Raw genomic sequence first — 14774 nt, 5'->3', positions numbered from 1 at the left:
ATCATTTCTTAAAATGGCCCGAAAAGGCACATAGCCACTATTTTTTCCGTGACGCTGTTATCGGCAGCGCTGCTACTGGCTAGAGAGTTGACAGGCGATTACGATAGTCGGTATGTGAAATGGGAACGCAGCTCTTCATGCGCCACCTGCGTAACAGGCCATATAATTGGCACAAGGTTACGATAGGCGGTAATGCGAAATAGTGTGTCAATTTTTTGGCCTCCAGCAGCGCTGCTGATGGCAGCGTTACGGAAAGAATAACTGCTTTCTTCCTTTTTGGGTCAGTTTAAGAAATTATTTTCTAGGAAGGTGTCTTGTAAAGAGCTGCGCTCCAATTTTTCATTACCAACTGTCGTAACTGTCTCAATTTTTTGGCCTCCAGCAGCGCCGCTGATAGCAGCGTTACGGTCAGAAAAGTGGCGGTCTGTTTTTTTCAGGCCACTTTAAGGAATAATTTTCATGGAGCAGGGTTGAACCGTGTTAGAAACGGAAGATAGTTTGCAAAAGAAAAAATATGCTGCCTGAAGTATTCGCAGTAATAATAATGCTCCGTATGGTGCTTAGTCCTATTCATGGAGTTTAGTATATATCCACTCTGTGTAACTTCACGGAGAGCTCCGAGTTTGAAATCACCATGGCGCTACTGTCGGCTCTCACCCTTTTTTTTAACCTATCTAAAATATATATACCTACCAGACAACCTGTTTAATATATTGTTATTGTAATGCAGGGCAAACCTCTACAAGAATCGGCCAATTTATTTAAATTCGTTTCCGACAGTACTCTGTTCCTAGTAAACCAATCTCTAGACAGTGCCAGAGGTTGCTGCACAATTTGATAACTATGTTAAAGCAAATTTCATAGAGATAGATACCAATGAAGTGGCATAGAAGGTAACATTTCTTGCTTATTCGTTATAAAAAGGACTCTAGTACGCACAATATAAAAAATAAACGCAAAAAAAAGGTCCAATGCTGTTAAAAATCAGAATGTGCAACTGAGGATGACCGGAGTGATTGGAGTGTAATAAATCACCGGTAAGTTAGTAATTAATTTGCACATATGAGGTGGACAGTGCGCTCGCTTCTGGCAAATCCACCCACTGCGCGTCCTCTGCGAACAGACTTCTCAGTCGATGCGCCCGTGACGTTTAAAACATTTCGCAGCAATTGCAGCGCATATTTCGCTTTTCTGCTTATGATTTAAGTGCATATAAAAAATATGTGTGTTTACGGTGTCGCTTCAGACGTCTAACACTCGTCTATATACAACTGTTTTTTGTGTCCACTTCTCTTTCTTAGTGCTGCGACGGCAAGGTGGACGTCGTTGTAGTGGATGGCCGACACGAGGACTTCGTGCTCGGGAGGGGTGCGCAACAGTGCGCGGCCATCATCAGTCGGCAGGTGCAGCAGCGCAAGTCCACAGCCTAAGCAAGAATACTCCTGTAAGGAGCTAAAATGAGAGTAAGCTGTCTACTAGCTTACTGCCTTTTATAAAAGGAAGTGAGCTAGAGGACAGCTTACTCTCATTTTAGCACCTTCTTTTAGAGTGCAAGGTGCCCGTGCCATGAAGAAATAAAAGCGCTTGCATGTCGTGACTGCCACCTTTCCGCTATGAGCAAATAAAGGAACTACACAGTCAAAAAAAAAATTGCACCCTTAAAGGTGCAGGGCTCATGACAGCACCCTTTCCGCACCCTTACTTTTTCTTACTTTTTTTTTAATGGTGGCTGAGCACGTTAAGCACCTTTAATACACCAATGCACCCTTCAAAGGTGCACGGGTGCAAGGCTGTTGTACCTCCTTTGGCTGCAAGGGTGTGTGAGGGTGTACGGGTGCACCTTGACTCGTCGAGCAACACTCCAGTAGTTCAATCGACAGTGCTTTTAAAATGATGTGAGGTTTTCGAGCTTTCCATTAAATGACAGCTGCAGCCTTGATGCGAGCAGCTATGACTGTGATATGTGCCCCTTTAATGTGATATATAACTGAATTATTTTAGCTCAAGTGCTAAGCATCACTGACTCCAAATAAGGGCTCCCTGAAATGGCATATATAAACTTGGCGAAAGTATACGGGTTATGGCAAGTAAGTATTGCACACTGCTGTGGCGTCTTCGGTGTCGAACTCTTTCCCCTCAGTAGCTTTCTATGACTCAGTGCAGTTAAGGTGATACCTGCTTATGTTCCTTTGGCAAAAATATGTGGCACAATATAGCAGCATCATATTACTGTGCGAGCGGGTTTGCTGGAAGTTTGCCTCCTTTAGCAAGCCCTTTTTTATCTTTTTTTTTAAATATATTCAGCAAAATAATGCCGTGAACGTCATGCAGACATCACAAATGTGACTCCACAGCAAGGAGGTTTAGAAACACCGCGAAAGACACATCTGTGTATTGTAATTATAGTTGGAGATGCCACAACTGTAGCGAAAAGTCAGACAAGCCATCGGCAGCTCTCCGTAGGAAATGCTTAGCTTCCCTTCAAGAGTGCACCCGGAAAAAAATTGATAGGCGCCTTTTAAAGCAATGAAAACCTATGAAACAGTAAAGCAATCGGAAAGAGGGTCTAGGTCTTATGATCCCACCCTTACTTAGGGTGCGACAAGCATACCTTGCACCCATTTGGGTGGTCGGAAAAAAAGGGTGCAACTGTAACGATCCGACCCTTACTGTGGGTGCGACGAGCATACTTTGCGCCCTTTTGGGAGGGTGCATAGGTGTGAGTTATAGACACGGAAATGTACCCTTAAGTGTGCAATTTTTTTTTACAGTGTAACACAAAGGGTGCTCTTTCTGCTGTTCCCATTGTCCTTTACATAACTCAGCATACCCCAGTGCGTAGTTAACAGGTCCGACGATCTCCCGATTTCCCAAACTGCTTCCACATCAGGGTTTTTTATCCGGTGTTGTTCTTGCGGGCATTATAAGGAAAACTTTGCCATACAGTGGTGGTAAAAACTAGCGCTCTCTCCTGTGTCCAAAACATCCTACGGAAGAGACTGTTTCAAGGCCCGTAGGCGCAACGGAAAGGAGTGGTAAAATTAATGCAGTATTTTGCAGACAAAAACCAAAAATGAAACTATAAGATAGTTTGGACCATGAACTTGAAGTTTATGCTGTCACAAATTGACTGGGCAACCAGGAAGCCGGTTTAATTCAGTGATGATTCTTACTTTAATGCAATAATGGTTTCAATAAGTCCGGCAATATGCCCTATCAACTGAGTGCTTATGATGGATGCGAAATATCTGGCTGTGGTGAAAACATTTGTTTTCAGGAAAGTATTAGACTAATACATTTTATGAAAGAGACAGAGGCGAGAGTACTTGCGGCGTAATGAAATGTCAGGCAGACCGACTGTTTTTGTTGTCATATACATGACGCCCGAATGACGCGATTAATTAGAATAAAACAGATGCCTTGCTTCTGATTGCTTTCAAGGAAAATGCTAAGGTCACTAGGAGCAGGGTGACATATGGCATAAGTGTATTATAATTTTAAACCAGCAAGTGTTTTGTAGAAATAAGGTTAAGTGAGGTGGTCTCTGAGGAAAAGTTGGTTCTTATATTGCTCTGTTAGTGACATATTTACTATGCGCGTATCATGAAAGATTGTTCCTGATATGGATTCCAAAATACTTGGTTTGGATTGGTTTATGGGGTTTAACGTCCCAAAGCGACTAAGGCTATGAGAGACGCCGTAGTGGAGGGCTCCGGAAATTTCGACCACCTGGGGTTCTTTAACGTGCACAGACGTCGAACAATACACGGGCCTCTAAAACTCCGCCTCCATCGAAATTCGACCACCGCGGCCGAGATCGAACCCGCGTCTTTCGGGTCAGCAGCTGAGCGCCATAACCACTGAGACAACGCGACGGCTCTAGGAGTATTCATTAGAGGTTATTTGCAGAGTACTGTTAAAGAGAAAGTCCTTGAGCCATAGAAATTTCTTTGGGACAATATTGCCGCTCGGCGCCTGCACCGCCAGGATAGATATTCGCGGCATCATCTTCATGGCTGCTTCGCTGTGCTGGCTCAGCGCTCCAAGGACCTGATCCTCGGCCTCAATTTTATTAGCAAAAGTGATGCTATCATCGACCTCCGCAAACTCCCCGTAACGTTCTCCACCCCGTTCAACATAGCTGACGACAGTGCGTCAGGCAGGCTAGTTTTTCTTGTGACCGACGACCACATCACTCTACCACCGCGTGCAAGCTTGTTTGTTCCAGTGCAGTATGACAACCCCCGTGCGTCTAACGGCATCAAAGAAGCAAATCTGTAGTTACTGCTGAACCAATAAGTACGCATCGCTCGGGCGTCGTTGCTCTGCGGAACCAGTGAACTAAGCTTCTAGTCACGAACTTCAGCGCCGAATACCACAAATTGCGAACAAATATAGTCATCGCTTATTTCGATGAAATTAGCGACCCCGCCGCCCACTGGGTGTTGTCAACGCCCAGCGACACCTCTCCAGGCGGACTTAGTCGAACAGTTAAGGCTGACATGAATCCTGTGTAGTGTGCCAAGTGTGACAGGTTCCGCTACCACCATGCGCCGACACTGCGCTGCGCCTGACGACGACGAAGTTATGCGCCGACACTACGCTGCGCCTGACGACGACGAAGTTCCCCCGCTCTCTTCTCTAACAGACCCCTTTCGTTGCGTCGTCCAATCTGTCAGCCTATACCCTATTAATTCTCCTTTTCCTCTAAAGCTCCTAATCATTCCAACAGTTCACCGCCTGTGTCTTGGCCACTCCCCCGTAGTGGGTATGTGCCATTCTACTCGAGGCCAACCAACCAACCAATCTCTTGGTGCTGGCTACGCCCGTCTACGCTGCCAGACCCTGCACAGCGGTTCGGTCTCTTGAGGACGCCTAATAAACGCACCCCTACAATTGGTGGAGGTGCTGGGTACGTCCCCTACCAACCTGGAACTCCGGAGCCGTACGCTGCCGCCTGTGTCAACCATGCCAAATGAGACTGCCCCAACACCGGCGGCCAGTTCAACCACCGTCATTTGTTCTGGCGCCATCCGGAAGCGTGACCCTGCCCTCTTCAGTGGCACTGCCGACCAAGATGTTGACGACTGGTTGTCATCGTATGAGCGAGTGAGCAGCTACAACAAATGGGATGACACTATCAAGCTGAGTAACGTCATCTTTTATCTCACGGACGTGTCGAACCTCTGGTTTCGAAACCATGAGGCGGACCTACCCACTTGCCCCGTATTTAAGAAGAGTTTTGCGGAAGTATTCGGCCGCCCTGCGGTGCGCAAGCTCCGTGCCGAACAGCGCTTACGGGACCGCGCTCAACACACCGACGAGACCTTCACAAGTTACATTGAGGACATCGTTGACCTCTGCAAACGTGTCAACGCCGCCATGCCAGAAGCGGACAAGATCCACCACATCCTCAAAGGCATCGCTGACGACGCATTTCAGATGCTCCTCGCGAAAAATCCTACCACCGTCAGTGAGGTTATTAAGCTTTGCCAGAGCTACGACGAGCTCCGCAAGCAGCGCGCTTCCACACGGCGTGCCGGTGTCTGCGACGAGGCCCTCTCTACACTGGCCCTGGGCGGTACTTCTCCTGAGGACTCCCCTCTTCTCAACCAAATCAAAGCCTTCGTTCGTGAAGAGGTCGCTCGCCAGCTGTCCCTCATATCACATTTTCAAGACCCCGCCCGCCAAGTTCCTGACTCGACCCCGTCTTTGGCTCCTACCATTCGCCGTGTCGTGCAAGACCAAGTCGCTGACCTGCTACCGTCAAGCCCTGTGCTCCCGCCTGTGACAGCACCCCTGACGTACGCCCAAGCAGTGGCCAGGCCACGACATACGCCGGCACCCGATTCCTACCAGGCCGCCCCTTCTTTCCGTCTGCCGCCGACGTCTGAGCCCCCGTCTCAAGCTCCGTTCTCAAGAGTTCGCCCACATCCTACGAATCCCTGGCGTACTGCGGACAACCGACCCATCTGTTACGCCTGTGGTCGTCCCGGCCATGTCGCGCGGCTTTGCCGCCAGCGCCTTCCGCCTTCTCGACCTGATCTGCGCTCCTACCCGTACGATGCTGAACTATCCTCGCCGAAAAGTCCACCTGGTCCCCCCTTTGTTTCCCCTGATCGCCAAATTTACACAACTCGCCGATCGCCTTCCCCTCGACGCCGTTCCCCTTCTCCGATGCTGCGACGTTCTAGCTCCGCACTTGAGGGAAACTAACAGCCGCAGTTCCGGGGGCAAGAACTGCGCTTGTTTCGAACTCCTCAAGTCCTCCGAGTCGTCCCGCTAATGTAATCGTAGTGTTCGTGGAAGGTGCCAAGGTTCTCGCCCTCGTCGACACGGGCGCTGCAGTATCTGTTATAAGTGAAGCTCTCTGCCGCCGACTCCGCAAAGTGACTACCCCACTTTCTGACTTTTCGCTTCGCACCGCCTCATCACAGCGCATTCATCCCTCAGCCGCATGTACGGCCCGTGTCCTCATTCAAGATGTTTTGTACACCATCGAGTTTATTGTGCTGTCTCACTGCTCACATGACATCATCCTGGGATGTGACTTCCTTTCGACCCATCGTGCAGTTATTGACTGCGCTTGAGCTGAAATCGCCTTTTCTCCGCTGTGTGACGCTCCCTTTTGCGACGTACCTACGCAGGCTGCCAAACTTGTGGTCTCGACTGATACCGACATTCCTCCGTTTTCTGCTGCCCTCGTACCCCTCTCCTGTGCCGGCGTCACTCATTCAACTGTTTTCTTCACGCCTTCCGAAACCGCTTCCCGCCATCCCTGCCTCCTGCTTCCCTTTGCTGTTCTGACGATCGACCATGGACAAAGTGCAATTTACGTCTCGAACCCATCTTCGTGCCCGTCAGCAGTGCTCCGAGGTGAATGCCTCGGGCGTATTGAAGAACTTGATTCCTGCCTTCCCTACCCTATTCTTGATACCACCGCTTCCTTCGATGTCGATGTGCTCAGCTCCTGTGATGTTAAGAATGACCCACCGCCCTCCGACGTCTTCCACCGTGCCATTGACGCTGACCTTCCACCCGCGCTACGTGATCAACTCGTCGCCCTCCTCCAGCGCTTCAGGTCTTCTTTCGATCTTCCTCAGACTGCCTTGGGCCGTACGTCTGTCGTTGCGCACACCATCGACACCGGTACACACGCCCCTCTTCGCCAGCGCCCCTATCGTGTCTCGGCTTCTGAGCGCCGCGTCATTTCTGATCACGTGGACTACATGCTCCGTCGGGGTGTCATACAGCCCTCTCACAGTCCCTGGGCGTCTCCTGTTGTGTTGGTAAAAAAGAAAGATGGTTCCATCAGGTTCTGTGTTGATTACCGCCGGCTCAACAACATCACACGCAAGGACGTCTATCCCCTGCCACGAATCGATGACGCCCTGGACTGCTTGCAAGGAGCTGAGTATTTCTCCTCGCTGGATTTGAGGTCAGGTTACTGGCAGGTGCCTATGGCTGACACTGATCGCTCAAAAACTGCCTTCATAACACCTGACGGCTTATATGAGTTCAACGTCATGCCGTTTGGCCTTTGCAACGCCCCGGCAACTTTCGAACGCCTGATGGACACCATCCTTAGTGGACTCAAGTGGGAGAGTTGTCTTTGCTATCTCGATGACATCGTCGTCTTTTCTGCGGACTTTTCTTCTCATCTCATCCGCCTGGAGCGCGTTCTGACTTGTCTTACTAACGCTGGGCTCCAGATGAATTTGAAAAAGTGCCGCTTTGCTGCCCGACAACTCACCATTTTAGGACATGTAGTCTCTAAAGACGGCATTCTTCCGGACCCCGCCAAACTTCGTGCAGTTGCCGAATTTCCGAAGCCCACCTCACTGAAGCAGCTCCGTAGCTTCGTTGGCCTTTGCTCGTACTTCCGTCGCTTCATCTTAAATTTCGCCTCGATCATCGCTCCTCTGACCCAGCTACTCGCAGGCAGCTCCAACCTCTCCGCGTGGACGCCTGCTTGCGATGACGCCTTCGACACCTTGCGCCGCCTTTTGGTTTCGCCTCCTATCCTGCGCCACTTTGACCCGACTGCGCCTACTGAGATCCACACTGACGCCAGCGGTATTGGACTGGGTGCCGTTCTCACCCAACGCAAACCTGGCTTCCGTGAATATGTGGTCGCCTACGCCAGTCGGACCTTGAGCAAAGCGGAGGCCAACTATTCTGTTACCGAACGAGAATGTTTGGCCATCATTTGGGCCATTGGAAAATTTCGTCCCTATGTCTACGGTCGCCCGTTCTGTATAGTAACCGACCACCATGCCCTGTGCTGGCTGGCCTCTCTCAAAGACCCGTCAGGCCGCCTAGCTCGCTGGGCTCTGCGATTGCAGGAGTATGACATTCATGTCATTTACCGCTCCGGCCTCAAGCATAATGACGCGGACGCTCTTTCCCGCTCGCCGCTACCTAGTGCTTCATCGCCTGCTCCTGTGTCTGCTTACGACTTGTCCTCGCTTGCCACTGCCGACATGTCAACCGAGCAGCAGAAAGACCCTTGGATCGCCAGTCTTATTAACTTCCTTTCGAGTCCTACGACTGATAATTCGTCCCGTTCTCTCTTACGTCAAGCCCGTCACTTTTCTATTCGGGACGGTCTCCTCTACCGTCGCAATTACCTGTTCGACGGACGCAAATGGCTCCTAGTGATCCCCCGCCATCTACGCACCGACATTTGCGCCGCTTTTCATGCGGACCCACAGTGTGCCCACGGCGGCGTGTTGAAAACCTACACGCGTCTGCGTCTTCGATTCTACTGGCGTGGCATGTACCGCTTTGTTCGCCACTTTGTGCGATCTTGCCCATCCTGTCAACGGCGTAAATGTCCGCCTCACACCTCGCCTGCTCCACTGCAACCGTTACCCTGCCCTGCCCGCCCGTTTGACCGCGTTGGCATAGACCTCTACGGCCCCCTCCCTCCCACTCCCGCTGGTCACCGCTGGATTATCGTGGCCGTGGATCATCTCACACGTTATGCTGAAACGTCTCCATTACCATCTGCCTCCGCCCGCGACGTGGCTTCCTTTCTTCTAAAGAACCTGATTCTTCGCCATGGTGCTCCTCAAGAACTGCTCAGCGACCGTGGACGCGTATTCCTGTCTGACGCTCTTGAGGCCCTCCTCAAGGAATGCCGCATTATCCATCGAACCGCTTCGTCTTACCACCCTCAGACCAACGGCCTGACCGAGCGTTTCAATCGAACCCTCAGTGACATGCTGTCCATGTACGTCGACGCCAACCACTCCAACTGGGACCAAGTTCTTCCCTTCGTCACCTACGCATATAACACTGCGACACAAACCACCACTGGATTCTCTCCCTTCTTTCTTCTGTACGGCCGCGAGCCCCCCTGCACGATGGATACTCTTCTTCGCTACCGACCCGACATTTCCGAGTCCACGCCACTGTCCGACGCTGCCAGGTACGCCGAAGAATGCCGCCAGCTTGCTCGCTCGTTTACCACGCAGACCCAGTGGCAGCAAAAACATGACCGCGACACTTCCGCGGCCTCTACCTCCTACCCTGCCGACTCCCTTGTGTGGCTCTGGGTGCCTCCTACAACTCCCGGCCTTTCGCGGCAACTGCTGCATCGCTATCATGGTCCCTACCGGGTTCTCAAGCAAACATCTCCGGTCAATTATATTGTTGAGCCTGTTGCACCCGCTGCGGACTTGCGTCGCCGTGGCCGCGAAACCGTCCACGTCGACCGACTGAAGCCGTACTACGACCCCTCTGTTCTTCCTTCCCCTTAAGACGCCAGGATGGCTCCTTTTCACCCGGGGGAAACTGTAGTGTGCCAAGTGTGACAGGTTCCGCTACCACCATGCGCCGACACTGCGCTGCGCCTGACGACGACGAAGTTATGCGCCGACACTACGCTGCGCCTGACGACGACGAAGTTCCCCCGCTCTCTTCTCTCTTGGTGCTGGCTACGCCCGTCTACGCTGCCAGACCCTGCACAGCGGTTCGGTCTCTTGAGGACGCCTAATAAACGCACCCCTACACCTGATTTAAACACTGATCAGCAACGCCGCCTGCGAACCATCTTCGACTCTTCTCATGACAGCTTTGCGACCACCTCTAAGGTCAGGCAGACGTCCATAATAAAACATCGGATCGTACTTGATTACATCGTGAACATCGGTATCGAATCTAGGAGAAAGAACGTGAGGCGATACGGGTGCAGGTTGTCAAAATTCTCCAAGATAATGTTACACAGCCGTCTTCAAGCCCATGAGTTTCGCCCGTTGTGCTGGTCGCCAAGAAGGACGGGACACTCCGATTTTGTGTGGACTATCGAAGAATTAACAAATTTACCAAAAAGGGCGTTTACCACGAATCGATGACTCTTTCGACCGGCTGCGTCATGCCCGCTACTTTTCGTCTCTTGACCTCCGCAGTGGGTACTGACAGATGAAGGCGGATGAACGGGACGCGTATTCGCCAACTGCAGCCTGTACAGCCACAAGGCTTGAAACCACGGTGAACTGATCACGGTGACTGAAGATTGTCACAACGGCTTACCTAAAAGGGATAATAAATCCTCTTAAACGGCGTTATATGCCACTAAGCATCACGATTTGCGACCTAAAAGGGAAATAATGGAAAAAAATGAAATTAAAAAAACAATAAAGTTACAGTACAGAGAGCGGAGTCGAACGGCCGACCTTCCATACGCAACACGTGCCTCTAATCCACAGCGCCATAGCGGCGATGTCAAGTCGTCGTTCTGAATGAATATTTATAACCAGCCTTAATGTGGCTGCTACCTGCCGGTGGGCGGCGCTGTCATCGCTGGCTGTACCGGCTGCATTTGGCGAACACGCGAACGGGACCGCGAGAAGACAGCGTTCGTTACTCCCGACGGGTTGTACGAGTTCAAGGTGCTGTCCTTTGGCTTGTGTTCCGCTCCTGCCACCATCCAAAGAATAACTGACACTGTCCTCGTTGAGCTCAAATGGCAGTCACTGCCTCGCCTACCTTGACGATGTTGGCATTTTTTTGTGCCACCTACGACGAGCATATCAAGCACTTGAGTGCAGTACTGGAGGTCGTAAGACCAGCCGGCCTCTCGCTCAAACCAGAAAAATGCCACTTTGCGTTCCAGCGACTGAAGTTTCTGGGCCATGTAGTGGGTGCTGGGGGTTTAGCCCTTACCCCGACAAGACAGCTGCCGTCGCTACGCTTCCGACCCCCACTGACAAGCATGCTGTGCGCCGTTTTTGGATCTCCGCGCCTATCACAGACGTGTTGCGCGAGACTTCTCCCGCCTAGCCGAGCCTCTAACTCGCTTGACAAAGGACGAGCAACTTTTCTTCTGGTCCCAAGAACAACAGGAGTTCTTCAAGGACCTCAGAGGCCGCCTCCAAACTACACCCATCCTTGGCCGCTTTGACGAGGAGGCAGACATGGAACTCCGCACCGATGCCAGCTACGTGGGCCTGGGTGCCGTTGTCTTTCAGTGGGAAGATGGTGTTTAGCGCTGGTTGCTTACGCAAGCTACACACTGTCGCGATCTGAGAACCTTGCTGTCGTTTGGGCGGTAACGAAATTTCGCCCGTACTTGTATGGTCGCCGATTTCGAGTCGTGAATGATCTCCACTCCCTTTATTGGCTCGCGAACGCGCTGGCCTACGCGAGGGATCATTACCCCTCGGGTAGGCCAGCGCGTTGGAGCCTCCGGCTGCAGGAATTTGACGTTATCATCGTATCCAAGTCTGGCAACATACTCAGTGATGCAGGTTGCCTGCCCCGTGCTCCTATCCCTTACACCACTGCTAACATAGAAGATGATGCCTCTTTTAATGGCGCTTTGGCCACGTCCGTCCTCGCTCATCAACAGAGAGACGACACCGAGCTGCGACCCCTCATAGAGTACGTCGAAGGCCGCGCCTCGCCGCCGCCCCGTTTCGTCACGCGCGGGCTGTCGTCGTTCTGCTTGCGGGGCGGCATCTTCTACAAGGAAACTATGGCCCCACGGTCACTTTGTACCTGCTCATGGTTCCAACGGTGCTTCGAGACAAAGTTCTGCGCGCATGCCACGACGAGATTTATTCCGGCCACCTCGGCTTTTCTCGCAAGTTGGCTCGGGTACGTCAGAAGTATTACTGGCCGAGGCTTGCTACAGCTTTGCAGCGGTATGTTGGCTTGCCGCAAGTTCCAACGTCGGCAAACACCGCCTGTCTAGCCGGCCGGCCTACTGAAGCCCATTGATTCGCCTCGAATTCCTTTCCACCAAGCCGGCACAGAATTGCTGGGACCATTTCCGACATCATTATTGGGCAACAGGTACAGTCTTTGTCAAAAGTAACCAGGCTGCATGGCTTGCTTCTAGCTCGTACAGTGGAGCCTTTACGGCTTCCCTGAAGATGAAATGGTCGTTAAAGGTAAAGACTGGGGCTCCTCTTACCTTCCAACACCTCTCGATCTTTAGGAAAGCCACAAGGGCTCCACTATACAAGCTAGAAGAAAATCATGCAGCCCGGTTACTTTTGACAAAGACTGTACATACGTTATAATTGACCCCGTCTACCTCACCTGGTATTGTTAGACAAAAGTCTTTCCCTGCGGCACCGCTGCTGAAATTGCTAACTTTTTCATCTTTACCATAGTCCTCCGTCACGGTGCCCCTGCAGTCGTTTTAACTGATAGAGGCACGGCATTTACATCAGCCCTTACAAAGAAGTTATGTGGCTCAGTGGCACCAGTCACCGCCTAACCACTGCATACCGTCCACAAACAAATTGACTTACTGGGCGGCTCAATAAGACCATTGTCGACATGCTGTCTATGTACGTCGGCGCTGACCATAACAAGTGGGACCAGGTCTTGCCTTACGTCACGTTCGCCTATAACTCGGCTCTTCAAGAGACGACGCGCTTCACACCGTTCCAGTTGGCGCACGGTCGCGAAGCCACGACTATGCTCGACGCAATGTTACTGCCACATGTCCCTTCCCTCGTTGGAGTTGAAAAGTTCGTTCAGCAGGCAGAGGCCGCCCGCCAACTGGCTAGACAGCGAACCCGTACCCAGCAAGGAATCGATGCTCAACGCTACAACCTCCATCACTGGTCGCTCATTTGTTCGCCATAGCATTGTCAGCGATGTAGTAGATCAGACTAAAGGTATAGTCGAGGGTTTGACGGCATACCGTCTGGTCAGGAATCATGGTGATGAGGATTGCTGGTCACTGGCCAAAGTCAATAAAGAAAGACGTTTCGGGAGCGCTACGGCTCCCTTGTTCACTATGAAGCAATCGGCGCACGGATCCGTCCTTTTGTAGCACTCAGTAGCGTTTTTAATGATTTAGCATAGATAGGATGTAGAGTCCCGTCATTCCTGTTTAGTGTGTTAGACGATGTCTGTATGATAAGCGACTCAAAATTCTGCCGTGCTGATGTGTTCTTTTCTGTTTTCAATATCTTTACTTGATCCCAGTTAATCTCGTGGCCGGATTCTTGCACATGCACGGCGATGGCGTTAGATGTTACTTTCTGGTTTCGGACGTCGTTGTGGTGCTCTCTCAGGCGTCTCCTAAAGTCCTTTGTCTCACCAATATATATTGATGAGCAATCGGCGCAGTCAATTTTGTACACTACGCCTGGAAACCTTTCACGGGGGAGCCTGTCCTTCACATTCACCAGTGCTGTTCGTACCTTGCCAGCAGGGACGTGCGCGATGTTGACACCATGCTTGCGGAAAACAAGTGCAAGCGCTTCGCTAATTCCCGCTACGTATGGGACAGCAGCTCGTTTTTCTTTTGGTTTTTCTGTGCTCTCGATTTCTTCGGAGGCAGGCTGATTCGCTGGCATTTTTCTTTCGGTGTTCCTGATGAAGGAAAGAGAATAACCGTTTCTTCGCAGATCGGATTCTATTATTTTCATTTCGCTCTTAAGATTGCCATCTTTACTGCAGACTTGTCTGGCACGGTTGATCAGGGAGACAACCACAGACCGTTTGTGAGCGACTGGGTGCACAGAACTGAAATGTAAGTATCTTCCGGAGTGCGTAGGTTTGCGGTAAACATTAAATGAAAGGCCAGTCGGAGTACGGGTTACCGTGGTGTCGAGAAATGGGAGGCAGCCGTCGGTTTCCTCCTCAACAGTGAACTTGATTGAGGGTTCAATGGCGTTCAGGTGGTCCAGGAAAAGGGTCATGTGCTTGCGCTCCAGGACACAGAAACAGTCGTCCACGTATCTTAGGAATATTTTTGGTCGCGGCTGGAAAGTAGTTAAAGCTTTCTTTTCGATGACTTCCATCGTGATGTTCGCCGCTGTCACCGAAATTGCTGCTCCCATTGCTGTGCCGAAAGTCTGTTGGTAAAAGGTGCCATTATACGTAAAATAGGTGTTAGCGAGACAGAAGCGCAATAGCTCGCATAGCTCTGCTGCGTCGAAAGGGGGCCGGTCTTGCCACGAGTCTTCATCTTCAAGGCGTTGCCTGCAAGCTTCAACGGCCAGATTGACCGGAACGCTGGTGAATAGTGAGCAGACGTCGAAAGACACGAGCATGTCGCTATCTTCAGGGACGATGGCTTTTACCTTGTTGATAAAATCGGACGAGTTCTTGACGTTCGTTTCTGTCTTTCCAACCAGTGGAGCCACAACACCATGAAGGTACTGTGACAGCGAGTGCACAGGAGACCTCCTGAAGTCTACTATTGGGCGTAGCAAGGTGCCTTCTTTGTGAACCTTTGGAAGCCCGTAAATGGCGGGTGCCGAGCCGTTCGTACATAGCAGCTGATAGTAGAGGCGTTTCATGGA

The 14774-nt window shown here is 51.2% G+C and overlaps 1 protein-coding gene across 1 annotated transcript in view; it reads left to right on the top strand.

Annotated features, from left to right (window-relative positions):
* LOC149346408 (fatty acid synthase-like) overlaps positions 1-1456 on the top strand; it is a 161203-nt gene extending 159747 nt beyond the window's left edge. Inside the window, 1 exon segment of the mRNA XM_089586406.1 lies at positions 1302-1456. Within this exon segment, the coding sequence (XP_089442532.1) occupies positions 1302-1430 (129 nt within the window). The 3' untranslated portion in view covers positions 1431-1456.
* The last annotated feature ends 13318 nt before the right edge of the window (positions 1457-14774 follow it).

The sequence above is a fragment of the Amblyomma mixtum genome, chromosome 4 (assembly GCF_055824585.1).
Source record: "Amblyomma mixtum isolate Tamu chromosome 4, ASM5582458v1, whole genome shotgun sequence".
Lineage (NCBI taxonomy): Eukaryota > Metazoa > Arthropoda > Arachnida > Ixodida > Ixodidae > Amblyomma > Amblyomma mixtum.
Note: the sequence above shows the minus strand (reverse complement) of the source record. Positions and strands in the feature narration are given on the sequence as shown.